General features: G+C 33.1%; 1 protein-coding gene across 7 annotated transcripts in view; it reads left to right on the top strand.

Moving 5' to 3' along the window:
• Positions 1–19,511, top strand: part of TFPI (tissue factor pathway inhibitor) — a 63,531-nt gene that overhangs the window by 23,338 nt on the left and 20,682 nt on the right. For 4 of the 7 annotated variants that reach the window (XM_045806281.2, XM_045806286.2, XM_045806284.2 and 1 more), the window contains 3 exons: positions 3,655–3,774; positions 10,299–10,496; positions 17,214–17,252. In XM_045806281.2, coding sequence (XP_045662237.1) covers positions 3,657–3,774; positions 10,299–10,496; positions 17,214–17,252 — 355 coding nt within the window. In that variant the 5' untranslated portion in view covers positions 3,655–3,656. Of the gene's footprint in view, positions 1–887; positions 1,028–3,654; positions 3,775–10,298; positions 10,497–17,213; positions 17,253–19,511 lie in introns of those variants that run through there. The other 3 variants (XM_087861924.1, XR_015724338.1, XM_087861912.1) reach the window with 3 other exon arrangements.

The raw sequence follows: 19,511 nt of genomic DNA, 5'->3' as shown, positions 1-19,511 counted from the left end.
TCCTAATACCATCACATTTGGGAGTTAGGATTCTATATAGGAATTTGAGGAACACAAATAATTCAGATGACAGCATAATCCCACCAACAATGGTGAAGGTTCGAGTCATCAACACTTCATAGTATCAGTTTTTACTAATTGTTGTTATATTATCTCACAATAGTGTTAATTTTAATTTTTATGATGACTAATTATGTTGAGTATCTTTTAATATGCTTATTTGCCATTTGCCTATAATCTTCTGAGAAGTGTTCAATCTTTAACCATTTTAGTTGGAAATTCATTTGTAATTCCTCATACATTTTCAATGTATAATCTTCAGATACATGAGTTTCAAATATTTTCTTTTCAGCATCTTAATGGTGCTTAACTTGGTGAGTTGATTTTAATGAAATCCATTTAACAGTATTTTACTTTATAATTGGTGGTGTCTGTATCCTGATTCAGAAACCTTTGCCAACTTCATCATGAACATATTCTCCTATGTTTCTTTTATAAGATTTAATGTTTTATCTTTCATATTCAGATCTTTGAATTCCTTTGAATCAATTTTTCTCTATGATATCAGGTAGGTAGTAGGTATTTTTAATGGGTTCAGCTATTCAAAAAAATGGAGTCCAGAAGGGCATAGTCAGTTACCCAATGCATAGCTTCAGTTTGGGTTTGCTGTCTTGTTTGCCATTTTGCAATGTAACTTAGTGATGCATTTGGAAATCTTAAAAAGGAAATTAATTACAATGATCTGTAATTAAGTCAGTTCACTCTAATTGATCTCTACGGATTACAGTTTTATCAGGTCATAAGAAGTTGTACTGTCTTTTCAGTGGTGTGCTGAAATCAATCCTTTTTTTTTTTTTTTTAAGATTTTATTTATTTATTTGACAGAGAGAGACAGCCAGCGAGAGAGGGAACACAAGCAGGGGGAGTGGGAGAGGAAGAAGCAGGCTCCCAGCGGAGAAACCTGATCCCATAATGCCGGGATCACACCCTGAGCCGAATGCAGACGCTTAACGAATGAGCCACCCAGGTGCCCCTGAAATCAATCTTTTGCTCTGGGAGGTTGGGCTAACTTGAATTCAAGCTCTGGATCAGCCATTGCTTAGCTCTCGCTTGCTACAGTGCATACTCAACCTTTTATCTGTCCAACACCCTTCTTTTTTCTGGAAGCAACAATCCAGTCCTCCTGAGAGCCACACTTGTCCACTCCATCATAAAACCATATACTTATGTTGAGATTTGCAATGTTACCACATTATCCTATTCCCCAACCCTAAGCAAGTCTGTTTCAGCTCCTCCATATCGATTCTCTTAACAGCTTTTCACCTCAAATGCATTGATCCAAAAGTGAAATGCACTTCCTCCAAATTGAAACCATCTGTTTTATTCTCAAGCTGTTTGACACTAGTCCATAAAGACAAGCAGTCACACTGTTTTGATGGAAGAATCTTTTAAGGTTTAAAACCCTGGAAATATCAGTGCTATGCATCCTCCTATGTAGAGAAAACTGGATTGCACTGAAGGAGACTAAAACTTGTCTAAGGAGTGCAGTAGCTGTGAGAGACTTCAAGCGGCATTCAGTTCCCCGACTCTCAGATCCAACCACAAACCTTCTTTTCTAATCCTAGATTGTTCCACCTTCTCTAGAATGAATAAGCTGATGGCCTTTTGACCCAAACTGTCTGAGCTGGCTTCTAATCCTTGCAACCAAGGAAAGTCTAAAACTACTAAAATTAGGAAACTCTGTAGGCCAATAGTTTTAAAGAAAGTAACTTCGTGGGTTTAGAGCCCAAATTCTCATCAAGATCTTTGGGCACCCAACTTTAGCCTGCTCCCTAAATGATGGGATAGAAAAATAGGCTATATTTTGCACTCAAAATATAACAGGGTTGTATATCTCAAAGAAACTAATGGAAATAGAAGAGTCCTTGAAAAATATTTTTTTTTTTTTTAAGATTTTATTTGTTTATTTGAAAGAGAGAGAGCACGAGCAGAGAGGGGCAGAGGGAGAGGGAGAGAACAGAACCCCCCTGAGCAGAAAGCCCAATGCAGGGGTCCATCCCAGGACCCTGGAATCATGCCCTGAGCCAAAAGTGGATGCTTAATCCACTGAGCCACCTAGGAGCCTCAAAAACTACATTTTCAAAAATAATATACAGACTAGAAGTTTAGCTGATTGACTCTTCAAAAAAAAATATATATATGCATACATATATATACCTATATATTTGTGAATTCAAATAGTTCATGGTATGACATAGAAAGTGTATAACATGGTTACTGACAGAAAATCAAATACATGTTAACATTTACAAAGTGTTGTGAAAAAATAGGCTGTACATTTCACTAGTGATTTTAATGAAGCTTAAAGCAAAATGGCATTACTTTATTTTTTATTATAAAGCTACATACACCTTAATGGTGTATATTGCAGCTATGATTCACTATAGGAGTAAACAGAATTCTCTAAATTATTTTAGATGGAATATCTGTTCTTGCATTTGTGAATGCTTACTGATAAGATTTCTCTTTCCTTCCTGACTTTGATAACATCAGTGGCTGAACATGTGCATGTGTTCCCTCTTTCTCTCTTCCTATGCTATACGAACACATTTCCTTTCACCTTTGAATCCAAAGTAGAAAGAGCCTTAAAAAAATTTCAGTGTGGTTTTCCATTATTTTTTACTGTGGATCTCTAAATCATTTTGAAAGAGGAAGTCTCACTCTCCTGTTGAAATCTGTTTCCCTTAGAGTGTAAATGTGTTGGTTTATCACTTAAAGTCACTCTTCTGTGAAACTCTTTTGAATCAGGTAACTCCCTAAATTGAGGGTGGAAGACTGGGGTAAAGGACTTGCTAGAATGCTAAAGATTTATTTTTTTCAGCAGTTCTGTCTGCTATCGCATAGAAAATCTGGTTAAGAAATTGGTTATAAGGGGCGCCTGGGTGGTGCAGTCGTTAAGCGTCTGCCTTCGGCTCAGGGCATGATCCCAGCGTTCTGGGATCGAGCCCCACATCAGGCTCCTTGGGTGGGAGCCTGCTTCTTCCTCTCCCACTCCCCCTGCTTGTGTTCCCTCTCTCGCTGGCTGTCTCTCTCTGCCAAATAAATAAATAAAATCTTAAAAAAAAAAAAAAGAAATTGGTTATAAAAACAAATATCTTTTAAAGGAAACAAAGACAAAATTTGGAAAATGTATTTCTTTTTGAAGAGAAGGACTGAAGCCAAGGGAAGGAGAAATCAGGAATTGAAAGTTGCATTAATGAAATAATAGAAAAATGCCAGAAATATTAAAATATAATTAATTCTGACTGAGAAAGAAGAATAGCTGTGAGAAAGATGTGGGAAATAGAATTGTATATGAAAATGGATCTTAATTCATACTTAGGCATGTTGATCAATTGTTGCCATTTTAATTTATATTTTCAAGGTTGAAATATGAGCTCCATACTTGAATATTAGACATATGCACTGAACATATGTGTGTCTACAATATTAAATACTACATACACATGTTTTAAATATGACTCATGGAATTTGTGGACAGTACACATTAAGTGTCATAGAAATTTACATTTGAGGTACGCTTAAGATTCCTACTAGTCTATAGATAATTCGACATTAACTCTTAATTAAATGTATCTGGGTTCTGTATTTCAGGGATGATTTATACAATGAAGAAAGAACAGATTTTTTGGGTGTCTGTGTATCTGCTGCTTAATTGTGCCTCTGCCCCCCTTAGTGCTGTTCTTGAAGCTGAAGAATATACAGATATTACAGGTAAAATATTAGAAGCATTCATATTTTTCAGCTAGTTAAAGCTCAATTTTAATCCCAAAATGTAATATATCTTTCTCCATGGTGTGGGAAAATTAGCTTTTAGTTGAGTGACATTCTTCTTCAGAAATGTCTTACATGAAATTTGTCAAAAAAACCCAAAAAACAAAAAACAAAACTTAGACCAAAAAAAAAAGTTACTTTAGTAAGGAAGACTACTTTTTCAGGCTGTAAGATTAAACACTGAAGTATTTCTGGACAATTGCTAGGAGCAACGTGCTGTAGAAACAGCCGTGAACCTTGATGCCATCCTTTGGCTGGGAAAAGTATGAGAAAGGAAAGGAAACTACAGACATTCTCTCCTTTTTGCCTTATTCTCAAGATAAGAACTTCCTAGATGAGTCCAGTGTGAGAATTTAGTAAGGACATTAGGAGATTTGGCCTCATACAAGTTAGTTCTAATCTCATAAAGCTCTGTATCTAAAAATAAAATATTAACAATCAGCAATAGAACAAGGAGAAGATTACGTGATTGTTATTATATATTTCTTTCTTAAAAGTAATGTTTTGTGGCAAATTAGTAAATTATTGATAGAAATCTCAAGTCATTGGTAATAGTGAGACAATATGAACAAAGTGATAGCTTCTATTGGTATGTATGTTGATGATATATCGAAGACTTCCATAAATACATTCTTAATTCATATATCTAACCACCCTTGAAAGGGATTTTGTTCAATGTACCTCCCTTTGATAAAGATTGAATAAATAAGGTGCTTGAAATTGGTAGGTACTAGGGAAGCAGCGATGACTCAGACCAAGTTCTTAAGAATCTGAGTTTCACGGGGGAGACTATTAAATTGTCACTGGAAAAAAATACTGTTATAAAAACTTCCTAAAGATGAAACACTATTTAATAAACACTACAATGTGCCTTATAAAATGAGAATTTGGGCATTATGAAATAAGCTCTAATTCTTCATTTGTCTCATTTGTCAAAAGAGATGGTTTCTAATATTCTGGAAGCTGAGAAGAGAAGGAATGTAAAGAATAAAGTCCCAACATGGAAAAAGCAGGCAACCCATCTTGGAAATTGGGAGAAAAAAGGATCCCCAATATTCACCAAATCTAATGTCCCTCAGTTAGGCTGAGAAAATGCATGCCAGGTCATCCGAAGTTTCTTAACATTGTTGCTGCTGATACAGTCAGCCAAGAAACCAGAATTAACCCATCAATGATTAAGCTGGAGTTTAAAATCTCTTGATAAATTCAGAACAAGCCAAGCTGGCTAAGAAAACATTTTTGTCTAAAAGCTAGACTTGAAGATCACTAAACTGACTGGCTGCATAGTCTTAACCAGTTTTGGGGTTTTTTGGTTTTGTTTTGTTTTTAATCTTGAAATAGCATGATCCCACATCAGAATCAATTCAATTTTGAAGACAGCATTTATCACACTGTGCCAAGGTCATGCCATCTTTTTATAGAAGTGTACCATTTCATTGAATATGTACTATCATCTTAGAGAAAAACATACAAGATTTTGTCATTTCTCTCACAAGGCAATAGTAGGCTTTTTCTTAATCAGTCTAACCAGCTGAGAGGATGAAATACAATAAACTTTTTGATAATAAAAAAACAGTAGTGATGAGCTCTTTTTTTTTTTTTTTTTTTTAATTCCTTTAGAGTGAGAGAGAGAAGATTCGCAGGGAGCATTTAGAGAAAGGCTGGTGTCTTTCATAAGATTTAGAATCAGGCAGACCTAAGTTTGCATGTGGGTTTTGCCACACAGTAGCTTTGCAAAACTAGATGAGTCATGTAAACCCTCTGACTCCTAGTGTCTTAATCAATAATCTGGCATGGAGAAGGCAGAGAGTGTGTGGCTGTATTCTTTCCTGCCAGAGAAATCGAATCTTTTCACAAGAGAATCAAACAGCATGTAGACCCTTAAATAGTAAGTTATTTTAAAGCTCTTGGCTTCCAAACAAGTTCCAGGAGAATGAGGACTCTAAGAGTCAGGGACATGACATGTCTCCAGATATTATCATGAGCCTACTACATCCAACATCCCAGGACAGGGGAGGGGTGAGTGAGATTGTAATCCTCAGACTGTGAGACATAAAATGCAAGAAATCAACTCTAAAAATGATACAATAAAAACCATAATCCTGTTCATCTGGCTGCATCAGATTAAATCCTATTACACTGTCCTGTATATGTTTCCTGGTTACATGGGGTTAAGCAGATCCTTGTCACTAACACTTTCTGTAAGTCTCAGTTTCAAGTGTCAGGAAAACTAGCCCTGACCCTCCAGACAAGCTTAGCTATCTTATTATGCACAAACACAGCACCTTGAACTTCTTGAATGTTTGTAAATCTTCAGTGTCTGCAGGCTACATGAAAGTGGGAGGGGGGCTACTGACACCCAATCTACTACATATCTGCCATGACCACACAGTGCCTGACCCATGACCCACACAAGATTAACTTTCAAAAAGATTTAGCCAAGGTAAGAAATGAAAACCAAGAGAGACTTCCATCCCCTTTGGGTTGAGGGGCATGGCACTCCATCCAAGAGACCACACCTCATCACTGCCCCACTTCAGGGATGCTCTGCCAAGGGGGGGGGCCATAAGCTGACTGCACGAAAGAATATTCTAATATGTGATTTATCTAAGAAATACATTAAAATGTGGATGGCAAAGATTAATAATAAAAATAATAAAATATTGATAAATATATTATTATTAATTAATGTTTTATTAATGATATTAATAAAATTAATAAATTAACAAAATTAATTCTAGTGTTTCACTTGGGAACTTGCTATAAAATCACCTACCTTTCATAGCTGAAACATTTTCAGTTTTTATAAGGTGAATTTGAGAAAAAATATATTGAGTGTAAATTCTAGAATTAAATCTATGTGCTTGGCCTAAATGTCAATCTAGGTATTTCAGTCATACAGATCTGTGACAATATCACTCAATTATTAAGAATGTGTGAGATAAACCTGGTATAAAACTAGGTGGGGGTCAGTTTTAAAGCCAGTACTTATGGTGTGAACTGAGCAATTCATTTCTACAGCGCTGTTTTGTAATTTGTAAATGGAGAGAATACCTTTCAGAAGATTGCTGTGATTACTAAATAATATAGTTACAAAACGTCTGGAACACAGTAATTACTATAGTAAACAACATTAGCTAATATTACTACTACGAGGACCACTATGGGAAACCAGCTTTCATTTCTGTGGCGGACGGCCACCACCTGGTGGTGTAATTCCTAAACAGCAAGTTGAACTCGGGGTGGTAGTTGCTTAATAGAGAAAATGTAAAATAAGTTTGGCATGATGAAAAGGATTACCAAATATACCAAAAGTCGAAGTCAGAGGAATCATCAATGAGAAAGAATCTTACACAAATTTTTATAAGAACTAGTTCTCCTAAATATCTGTAGCAACTCAGGTATTAGGTAAAGCTCCCTGGGTCCTACAGGTAGAGAATTATACTGCAGGCACCTGTCTAAAGTAGTGTGTCTATAAAGATCTGAAGTCACATTAATGTGGGAATCAGGAACCATCATATTATCTAAGGAGTGCTATTGGAACTTCTGAAGTAACGGTATTTAGCTATAAGATTCAGGATATCAGAATAATATTATTCTTAGCTCATTTCTCAAAATTGTGTATGTGACTTCTGAGATTCTGAGATATGATTCTAAGATCAGATATTTATAGAAATGACAGGTCACATTTTTATCAGTCGCATAAAAATGTGTCTAGAGTGTACAAACGCATTGTGCTAATGCAATGATACTTGTCGTGGGCCTGCTCTCGGTAAAATGCACTGCTTAGGGTCTTAGATGCAAAGTCTTCTAGCTTCTCACAACTTTTAACAAGTCAGAATGTCAGGGACAGTATTCTAAATCTTTAAGAAGAGACTGTAAGTAGCATTTACAATTATTCACAAGTGTACTACTATTCAGAAAAGGCTGTGAGTTATTTCTTACTTCAAACTGACAATTGTAATTTCAGTGATGAATGGAAAACATCTTTTCATAAATCACTTTTCTGTTTATAGTCACATATTTATGGAAAATATTTTTACCAACTCTCTAAAATGCTATTTCATATATAATGTATATATAATATATATAGGTGCTATTATATATATAATATAAACGAATTTCTATAGAGAAAAGTACTTGTGTATATAATTTAAGAAAATTAATAATTTCAGGGAAGTCCAAGAACATTTAAGGAAAATTATAATTCTAAAGTACCCATCTTATTAGGTGCCAGAAACTTTTGATATGCCTTGGGAGACAATTTAAAGCCAATCATATTTAAATAATTTCTTCAGCATAAAATATTAGGTACATAATTAAAAAGAAAAGAAATGAGAAAAAAATTTATATATGTCAATGAATAGTTATTTACTCATTTTGGTAAACTATTTACATATATATTATAGAGATTGATTGGCTTTAGGGACACTATATAATTGGTGTAAAAATTATTTTTAAAAATCATATAAACACCCAAATTATATTTTTTTGATTGCACATAACCGCACAGGAAGCTGAACACAGACAAGTGCACAGGTGCATAAGAGTCAACATTAGTTAACGGTTTGACCAGTAGTAATTAGCTAACTTGCTAATTAGCCAATTCATGAAAGTTGTGTTTGGTGCTAAAAATATCCATGTCTTTTGTAGATGTCATAATAAATAAATCTCTGTTTTATGTTATTCTACCCTATCAAATTTGGGTCTGAACATTTACTGTTATAACATTTCTGTCAGCTCAATTTATTTCAATTGAGAAAAATTGTCAATTCAGTTATCAAAGAAATCAAAATGGTGATATGGCATTTTATAGATTAAACTTCCATTTTAAGTTTAAAAGTTGGATAAGTGGTTGAGATAAAATTCACATGCGCATAAATAATTACTGTCGAATGAAACAGCATAATAGTTTATGTATAGAAAGCTATATTTTAACCCTTCTAAGGTTTCAGGGCTTACTTACCATTTTAGACCCATGTAGAAAATAAAAAACAATATTCCAATTATTTTATCATAAAGAGTTTTAACACTACAGAAATGTGGCTAATATTTGACATTAATTCGATACAGATAATTAAGGTAACAAAAGCTGAAGGGTAGAAGAGATTTGATAAAATTATCTAATCCAACTTTTATGATACGTGTATCTTCTCTTTCAAAAAATTCACAGAAGTTTCGAAACTATAGGACATTCTAAATTGATTTCCTTCTAGATGGTTATATATTCACAAACTTGTTCTTTTATTTAATGCTTTTAAAATGTTTTATATATTTTTAAATGATGACATCCATTCATATTTTTTCAAAGTAAATTATTTTATAGTGCATTAAAACCCTTTTTTGGAAGATACCTGGACTTAATCAGTTTCACTTTAGCAGCATACTGCTGCCCTCTAAAGGGCAAACTGGCTTAGGTCATTTTAAGGCTTCAATGTTCTCAGAAGTGATCATAGTGAATACTGAAAGTCTTAGAAAATACGTTATAGACAATACTCAAGGAGTATTAATGACCTTATTTGTTCTTTATTATGTTGACAGTACCAACCACAATATTCAGTATCTATCTTACTGATAGATTCTATAAGCAAATGCAACTTACTTAAAATTAGGCCCCTATTAATATTATTAGACTCTATAAAATTTAAAATTTCTAATTGAGTTTTCTGTATATACAAGTCCATTCCCAAGATATGAAATTCCTCTGTGACTAAAATAAGTGATTGGATATTGAGGGGAAAAAATTCTAACTCAAGATCAAAAGAATTGCCTCAATTCTGTTTTAAAATACAGACAGCATTAAGTTTTTTCAACATTGTTAAAAACCAACCATCGTAAATAAGAATGGACCATGATATATACGTATTTGTAATACCAAACATGGCTTAATACAGTGAGATATATATATATATATGTATATATATATGTATATGTATCATATATCACGATTATATCACATATAATCATATATATATAATACAGTGATATATATATTTATATGAGTATGTATATACTGCTGCTTTTAAAGAGTCATTTATGTGTAAAAAATGACACAACTGTGGCTGAGGGAGAGCAAATCAAAGAGTTGTCCATTAATGTCTGTCCTTAAAAACAGCTGAATTTAAAAAGATCTCTCTACTTGTAATGTCAACACATTGGTTACCGTACAACTACTATGCATTTCCATACTGGTCAAGTGGAGTATGTTTAAGCCAAACCCCTAACACGAATCTAGAAAATTATTCTACTCTTAAAGTTTAATTGTTGATAAAATCTGTTTCATTTGGTGTGTTTGTAAACTTTATTTACCTTTTTGAAAATTTTTAATAATTTGTCATGGTTTCTTCAGCCTGTGCTATTTCTGTCATGCTTTTTAAGAAACATTAGGACCTAATGAAAAGGAAATAAATAACATTATTACTGTGCGGATGGAAGGTTATATATCTTTTATTTTTGCCTTGTAGATGTTGAGTTGCCACCACTGAAACTTTTACATTCATTTTGTGCTTTGAAAGCGGATAATGGCCCATGCAGAGCAATGATTACGCAATTTTTTTTCAACATTCACACTCAACAGTGTGAAGAATTTATGTATGGGGGATGTGAAGGAAATCAGAATCGATTTGGAAGTATGGAAGAGTGTGAAGAAAAATGTATAAAAGGTAGGTTTCTGGAGACATTTATCACTCAGGAGCTTTTAGGCTCCTTTAACTTTTTAAAAGCTTATGGTTATTAGATCTAATTATGGATTTGATAATTTTAGAAAAAGAAGTTAGAACTATAGCATTCCAAGGAATATTTTTTTCCTTCACATTTTCAGCATTCATGTTCAACTACTGTTTTTCATTTTTTACATCAGTTATCACAAGTTATATGAAGCCCCATTTGTTATCCTATATTTTTCTCCATAATAAAGAAGAAAAACCTTTAAGTTCACTGATTTTATATCTGCGGTAAAGTGGGTATATATAATTCAGCCTCCTGGGCAGCTATGAGTTGGCAGGAAAGAAAGCGTTAGTCATACTGACTTAGTCGTCCCTTAATCAGTACAGTGATCTTATAGCTATCTCCTGTCAAAATAATGAATCTGAGAATCCACTTTGAGGCTCTCAGTAGCTACTAATTAGAAAATTCTAAACTGCATCAGAGAGCAGAAATATATATATGAAAATTAAGTCATTCTCTTTAGGGCCTTGGAATATTGTAGAAAAGAAAATATGAACCTTACTGACCCAAATAGACTTTACCGCGCCCAACTTCTCATATTTTTACTAATTTATAATGTTTAAAAGTGTATCGTATTATATTGTTCGTAAGTTTTATGGAACACTTCTATTTTGCTTTAATCCTATTAAAACAACATTTCCCCCTGAATTTTACAAACTATAATGTGGTTTTATCTCATCTCACTGAAATAAATTCCAGGTAATCGTTGGTCAAAATTTTGAATGCTTTTATGTCTGTTTAATTCTTCTGAATTGTGAACTACTTAAGGGATAGAAGTATCTGAATTGTCTTTGTCTCCCCAGCATCTAGCCCCAAATTTCCCCATAGCATGTTATTAGAGCTAGTTGAATTAAATGGTAGCACTATAGAGATGGTATCTTTAATTAGCAACACTAGGTATCTTGCTTTTTGCGAAAGAGGGCTCTGCATTCTCACTTTGGTAATGCTTTCCCAAACAGCTTTTACAAAATAGGCTTGGCATCATGGTGCTCTTGGCCTGTGGGACAATCTCAATGTTGTGAAAAGAGAAAATTTCTCCACTGTGTGACTCTGTGAGGTGCTTTTTTTGTATATTCCAGAGCTGACAGAAAAGGATTGATATGAATATATTTCTTTGACCTTGAACACTTATTTCCTTCTTTTTTCTCCATACAAGTGCTGGGAATGTTACTAGCACATATTTGGCAGCTCAGTGGTCCTCTGTGGGGCCTCTGGTTTTGGTGACTGCCTGGTCATTTTCCATTTGTTATACTCGTTCTCATCTATACTGGGCCAAGTACTCTTTTGTGTTGAGTTGAATAGCACTCAGGTTCAGCACCTTGGCTAGAGGCCTAGTTGCCTCATTCTTTGTAAATTCTCGCTTTTTCACATTTTCATCAACTGGCCTCTTTCCCGAAATATATACCTGTTTCTCTTATTTCACCATCGTATAAAAGTTACCCTTTTCTTTAGAAATTAATCAAATATAATTATTTGGTTCTTCAGTGACCGCCTTGCTTGTAGTATCTTCTAAAACATCATTTCAACCTAGCATATAAATAGGAGTCTCTGGCTTCCACCTCCTTATTACACCTTCAAAAGCCACTTATTGTTTGACTCATTGTTTTGTAGAGTAAACTACTGTTAAGGATATAACTAGCATATAGAAAAAGGATTGCTAGGCTTTTAAAAAATCACCTAAAGAGAAAATTCCATCTTCAGCTATGATGGAGTAGCTGAAACTGAATTTTCTCTCATAATATAAATGACTAGAAAATTGGACAAAATATGTGAAGCAACTGTTGGCAGACATGGGTCAAAAGGCAGTGCAGGATTGTGATCTCTGAGAGAAGGGAAACGTGAGGGGAGTCCAGGCTCCCCAGCTTTCTGCATGAAGGCACTTCTGAACCACAGCCAAAAGAGGGGAGCCCAAGCACAGGACGATAGTCGCCCTTGTAGAGAATACGGAGATTGGAGATTAGGAGACTGAGGTCAATGGGTTTTGGGGCATAATATATGGGAGAGAATGGACATATGTAGAGATAAAGCTAAAAAGTCGGAACAAGAGTCCCTTTGAGTTTGTCACGGAACAACAAAACTTCATGCGTTTGGTGAAATTTCATAAGTTTGAGAAAATAATTATATGGATTTGTAAATGGAACATCTCCCAGAGCACCCACATGACTGAGAGAAAACCCAATTATACATATGAAAAATTTGGGGAACTTGCAGATGATTTTAGAAATCTCATTGGATAAAAGGACAGTGTAAATACACACATACTGGCAATGAATAAAAAAAATAGGCAAAAGTTTTAAAAAAACAATTTCATTTAAAATAATAGAACATGAAATTCTTAGTGATGGATTTAAATAAAAAAATGCATCACATTTACAATGAAATCTATAAAACATCATTAAAAAGTCATTGGCAAATAAAGAAGACTTTACTGAACAGAGATATAAAACAATAGATTGAAAGACTCACTTTAGTTGAGATGTAAATTCTCCCCCAAATGGATCTGGAAATTTAATCCTATACCAATCAAATTCGAGCACATTTTTGTTTGTATATTAATTAGTCAACTCTAAAATTAATATGCAATACAAAGGACCTAGGATGGCTAAAACAATTCTGAATAAAAGCAAATTTGGAGGACTTTATCTGATTTCCTTTTTTAAAAAAAGATTTTGTTTATTTTAGAAAGAGAGAGCACACGCACACATGTGAGTGAGGTGGGAGAGGGACAGAGAGGGAGGAAGAGTGAGGAGAGATAGAACCTTGAGCAGACTGCGCTGAGCTCAGAGCCACTGTGGGCCTCAGTCTCACACCTCTGAGATCATGACCTGAGCCAAAACCAACAGTCAGATGCTAACAGCCTGAGCCACTCAGGCGCCCCAGATTTTATCCGATTTCAAGAGTTATAGCACAGCTGCCGAAATTGAGCAGAATGATGTGAGAATAAGGATAGACAGAAATCAATGGAATAGAATAGCCCAGAAATAGACTACACCATCAGAGTTAACTGATTTTCTATGAAGATGGACACATTATGTTATGAATAGAATAACAGTTTAATAAAAAGTAATAAATGGGATAAAAGCTTGCTGTGTTTCAATCCTGAATGTTGTTACTCTCTGAAGCTGTTTCTTCCTGTGCACATTGAGGATGTGATGATCACGCAGACCAAAATCACTAATGTTATGTATACTAGTATTTATATTACTTGTTCAAGGGAAAGATCCTTTCAAGTAATAATGCGACTGTAGGCTTGAAAGCACTTAGAAACGTTGGAAAATAATCACATCAACATGTTGTCGTTTTATCCTTCCATGCCTGTTAATGTCTCTATCTGCTAAATTATATATTTTTTTCATTATGCTCATAGTAGTTTAAATTTTTATGCATGTGTGTGTAAAACATGCTGCTTAGTTATTATGATAAGGTATGAATATTATGGAAGCAGCCAGTGAAATCTCTCAAAAGTGGCCCTCTTTATACTGAGAACCTAATTATTTTATAGCTAACCAAGATCAATGTATTATTTTGAGGAATTCTTGGTTGTTTTTGTCTAATATGTGTTAATTACTTACCATTCTGTTGAGAGAATGTTATTGTTTCATTATTCATATCTTTCTCTTTTTTTTTCTTTTTCTTTTTCTTTTTTTTTTTTTTTTAGAGAAAGAGTATGTGACTGAGGGGGGAGAGGAAGGGCAGAGAGAGAGGGAGAGAGAATCTAAAGCAGGCACCACGCCCAGCAGGGGCCTGACAAGGGGCTCCATCTCAGGACCCTGAGATCATGACCCTAGCCGAATTCAAGAGTTGGATGTTTAACTGACTGAGCCACCCAGGCGCCCCAAAAAATTGATATCACTTTTTAAGTGCTTTTCCTAGGTAAAGGGAAGATGGTATAAGTATAGGAGACATAAAATCAAAATACGATTTATGTCTTATTTATTAAGGCTTGAAAGCTGAAGTTTTGTATTATTTGGGAAGACCAGTGAGAATTCTCTCTTATAAACTACCATGCTTGAGAATAAAAGCAAACCAAATATTTCAGAAAATAGGAACTATGAATGTAAGCACAGCTCTCCATTTGCATGTAAAGTTGTTTTATTAATTTTTTCCAAATATATATAATTTTTTGGTGTATTTACCTATGTAATAATAGAGACATGGAAATAAGGTTAATAATTTTTTTTTAAATAAAAGTTAAGTTTGTAAAATGGCTTCAAATACATGGCTTTCAAAATGTTTGCCTTCTGGGTTAGCTGCTTTTTTCCTATAGCCTAAACAACATTATCTTTGATTGTTATTTTTTGGAAAATAGGTGTAATGTAGTGTGGGAAATTAAAGAATTAGATGAAAGAGATCAAATTATCAAATTCTCATTCAGCTTTCTAGCCAGTCAGCCTCTATAGCATGGTTAAAAGTAGTACATTTAATTTCATAGAGTTTCATCAATTCCTGAAACAGGTATAAAGGCTCTAGAAAATATGCTGTTTATATTAATTGCTATTTTATTGGTTCGGCTAGTTGTGACTTGTGGCTTTTCATGGGGATTTAGATGGGAATTTTCCCCACAGAGAATTAAAGAGCATGTTAATACTTTTTCCATTCTCTTTATTTTTAACTTTGTCATTTCATGTTTTATTTATTTGGAACCGTGAAGACCTATGTAGTTATGAGAATCTTCTGCCCATACAGTCATTTTCCCACCTGCTTAAAATATTTTCTAGACCGACTTCAACAATATAGTCTTCAAAAGTTAGTCTTAAGCTCCTACCCACTGCTCCCCAATATAAGAGAAAAAGATGAAGAAAGAATGGGGGTAAAATTACAATTACTAAAATGTGTCATATAAGTATGAATTAATTTGTTGGATATTAATTATATTATAATATTCATAATATAATATTTAAAATGTGAATTCAAATATGTTGGGGTTCAAGGAATTACTAAAATGGGAATTCGTAAAACATACTCTCATTACTCCTGAAGACATCATTAATAAATGTTATGTTCTAAATAAATCTAGGAAAAGATAATTTGGATAATAATTTATCTGTTTTTTCAGACTATAATTGGTTGGCATAAATACCAATTAAATAGGGTGCCCATGTTATTTTCAGAATCCTCAAAGATAATCATTGGTATTACAAATACATTTAAATTCCAGTGTGTCAAAACACATATCTGGGTTAGTTCACATGCATGCCAAGTAAATTAATCCAACTTGGAATGGAATCAGAGAACAAACAAGCTATCTTTTTTAATATTGCATGAACATTGAAATCAAGCATTTCTATGTTCCCATCCAATGGCTACTGTCAGCAGGCAAAACAGTAAAAACGATTATTTAGCACTCTAGTCTGATGTACTATTTATCTGAATATATTCCTTCTTTGCCCTCCTAATTAAAACTAAAACAAATTAATTACATTAAAATATTTCAATATAAGCTTATTATGACAATCTACTATCTAATTGAAACACATTGACGGTTACTTACAATGAGAAAGACTCCTGAGGTTCCTTATTTCCATGTTTCTATTATTACATAGGTAAATACACCAAAAAATTATACATATTTGGAAAAAATTAATAAAACAACTTTACATGCAAAAGGAGAGCTATGCCTACATAGAAAACTAAACACATTTATATTTCCTATTCTCTGAAATATTTGGCCTGCCTTTTTTCTCAAAATACAATTAGATATATATGTATATATATCTTTTTAAAAAGACTATTTAATAAAACTTAGAAAAATTTTAAAAAGAGGCCTCATTACTTTCTTTTACAAAGACGTTTTATTCTCCAAAGAATAACATAACTGCTGATTTTTGGCTGAAAGGGGCATATAAGCCAACTCACTCCCCCAACCCCCTATTCTCCGGCCATACAACTAATTATAAACTGCCTTCACCAAAGCTTTTTTCTGCAAAACAAGTGATTATACAACAAACATCACTCAGCCTTCCTAATGTTTACATGAGCAAATTAAAACTTCACATATTATATTGATTTGAATTCTATTACCTATCATTTAAATGAATCTATACTTGAATATAGTGAGTCAAAGACAAGTAGCATTCTAGTTTTTGAGTGGAGTAATTCCACTGATTCTTTGAGGTTAAATCAAAAAATATGTCACAGACACATTTGCTTCATTTCTCTTCTGTACTTGGAAATAATAATAAAACTTGTGATTGGGTTGAAAAATGCAGCGGGGAAGGAATCAGGAAAGGAGATAATTCTGATTTCTTCCATCCCAAATACCAATTCCCTATAGAAATTATCTGTTTTGATATGCAAAGTATGCTGCTTGAATTACTTTTATATTTCACATTATCTTAACGATTTTCAGTCCTAGGTGTTTTGAATAGTAAATGTAGTTCACCATGAATTCTTACTTTTGTCAATGTGTTAGAAAATTTCAACACCAATTTTGAGACATTATTATGTTAAAATGTAGATGGACTCATATTTATAAAAATTAAAATGATTTAATCTTTAGAGAAAAGAAGAAATTTAAGCTATTTATTGACATTATGTATAAGAATAATTTTAATGATAATAAATACATCATCCTAGTTTGTTAAATTGAAATTTATATATAATTTATTTATATAAATTGTGGTAATTGATGCACATACTGTTTTTTCTTGCAGTTTATCCAAAGACAAGGACAGAGACAACATTAGAAAAAGGTAAACATTCATTTATATGCTAATTAGAATTTATGTAAGACACTTAGAAATTCAATTCTTAGTTTTCTTTGATATGGAGTTCATCATAAATCCATATGATCTTTGAAATGGTGCTATTTCACTGGACATAAGGAAAAATTTAAAATAACATATATGATATTTGGTAAGGAAGTCTTCAAACACTATTATTTACTCTCATTCTAATGCAGCATGATATTTAGTATTAGATCAGTCTAATTCCACAGCCAAGCACATTCTATTTTAACATCTCCTGAACGGTAATTTAGATGTCGCTAATCTTACTTTAGTTCTCAGATCTCTACTCTGTTGATAATTTCAGCATTGTGTATCTTTAGCAAGTTATATCCAGTATTTCCCTGAATTGATATATATCTTTGAGTTGTCAAAGTCTATATGCAGAAGTAAATAGATATATTTAACAATAAGTGATTGCTCTTGTCAACATTTAGTGTTTGCATACTTTTTATTTTGTGATTTAAATTATTTATTGGATTTAACTAAAAATAATTTTCTGATTAATGTGTTATATTGGCACATGAAAATATATATCAGTAGATCAAGAAAGACACTCCTTTTAGTGAAGGTCTATAAACTGACTTGGTCCAATTACCACTTATGTCATTTACATTTGAATGAGAAAATACTGAACAAAGAGATCAAACTATTTAACTTGGGAAATGAAAGAGTTACAAAATTCAAAGTGTATTTTAATTTTTCTGACTTAATTTTGTGAGAAAGAGTTGAAAGCTTTGTGACTGATAAACTTAAGGTTTACTAGACTTTGAATCAAAATTTGTAAAATAAATTCAATGGCAAAGTTTGTACAAACACTATCAATGGATGTATTTATTTACAAATTTTAAAATAGATTTCTATAAATATTGAATTAATCTTTAAAGAAATGTTCAATGTTTCAATTAAATGAAATTCATTATCTGTAGTATCAAAGAATGCGGGATATTTACAAATAGAGGGTTTTATCCACCAATTAAAAGATGATATTTTCATGAAAGGAAATACCAACATTTAAATGTTAGGGTATTTTTTCAAAAATGTGAAATTAGGAAAAAAATTTATGCAGATAAAATTTACTATAAAGTTATGCTATTTAATGTATATTTAATGATTTGGAATTTGATCATTCTTTTTCTTCTACTAATTCATATTAATTGATATTTTTCCAAAAGTGCAGTATTTTATTTTTACCAAAGTTAATTGGCTCCAAACAGTCAAAAATTGACAGCGTATGGAAAACAATCTTATAAATGATAAAGCACAGTATAAATTACTAGGTGTGAGGCAAAAGAATAAGGTATGCACTATCTCCTTGACTGTAAAATGAGCACATTAAAGGAAACAGAGCTCTTTTACCTTTAACAAGTTCTAAATCTACATTTTTTTAATGAGTTTTGTCAGATTGGCATTAACTTGATTAAGAAAAAAATACAACATTTCCTTAGATACAAGGTAAAAATGTTCTCCATTCTGAGTAGGTTTATGGATTTCTTAGTCATCCTAGAATAGTGGTAGTATTCAAGAGCAAAATAAGGTCTCCTCAATTTTGATTATAACCTACTCAGTTCATTACATTGCTTTGCTCAGTGAGATCACCAAGTCTCCAGAATCCCCAGTCTGTAGAGTTCAACTTCAGCATTAATAGGAGATATGACAGTAAGTAGGAGACCAAGGATGAGAGATTTGCTGTGTCAAAGGAAGAGCAAAGATCAAGAGGCAACTTGAATGAATACATTTGTCAAGAGTCAGGGAGGTAGGTTGGAAAGTCGCTTGGCTTAGCAGGTGGTCAGAGGGCAGTAAGGTAGATATGTACTTAATTTCCTAGTTAGGAGTTCCTCTTCTCTTCATTCTTAACTGATATTATATATGGAAATTAGAAAATAAAGCTGATCTATCAATACTATTCACAAGTGTTAAAAAATGTTCAGATGCCAAAACCCATTCATAATAAAGACCTCTAAACATAACCACTTCAAGCTAACTTTGTGATATGCTTCTTAGTATCAACATTGGAACAGTTACAAAGACAACCTCTTTGAAATAGTTTGGGTTAAGACAATTGTCAAGTATGCAGCCTCAAACAAAAGTTAATAGTAAATCTTAATGTGGCTTGTGGAAGTTTGTCTGTAGCTGAAAATCTGTATTCTGTGTTTTAACTGAGCATTAGTCTAGAGCAAGGATTGTATATCCAGATTTAGTATGAAGGTTACTTTATCTGAGGAC

The sequence above is a fragment of the Ursus americanus genome, chromosome 1, assembly GCF_024610735.1.
Source record: "Ursus americanus isolate L20-20 chromosome 1, mUrsAme1.1.p, whole genome shotgun sequence".
Taxonomy (NCBI): Eukaryota; Metazoa; Chordata; class Mammalia; order Carnivora; family Ursidae; genus Ursus; species Ursus americanus.
Note: the sequence above shows the minus strand (reverse complement) of the source record. Positions and strands in the feature narration are given on the sequence as shown.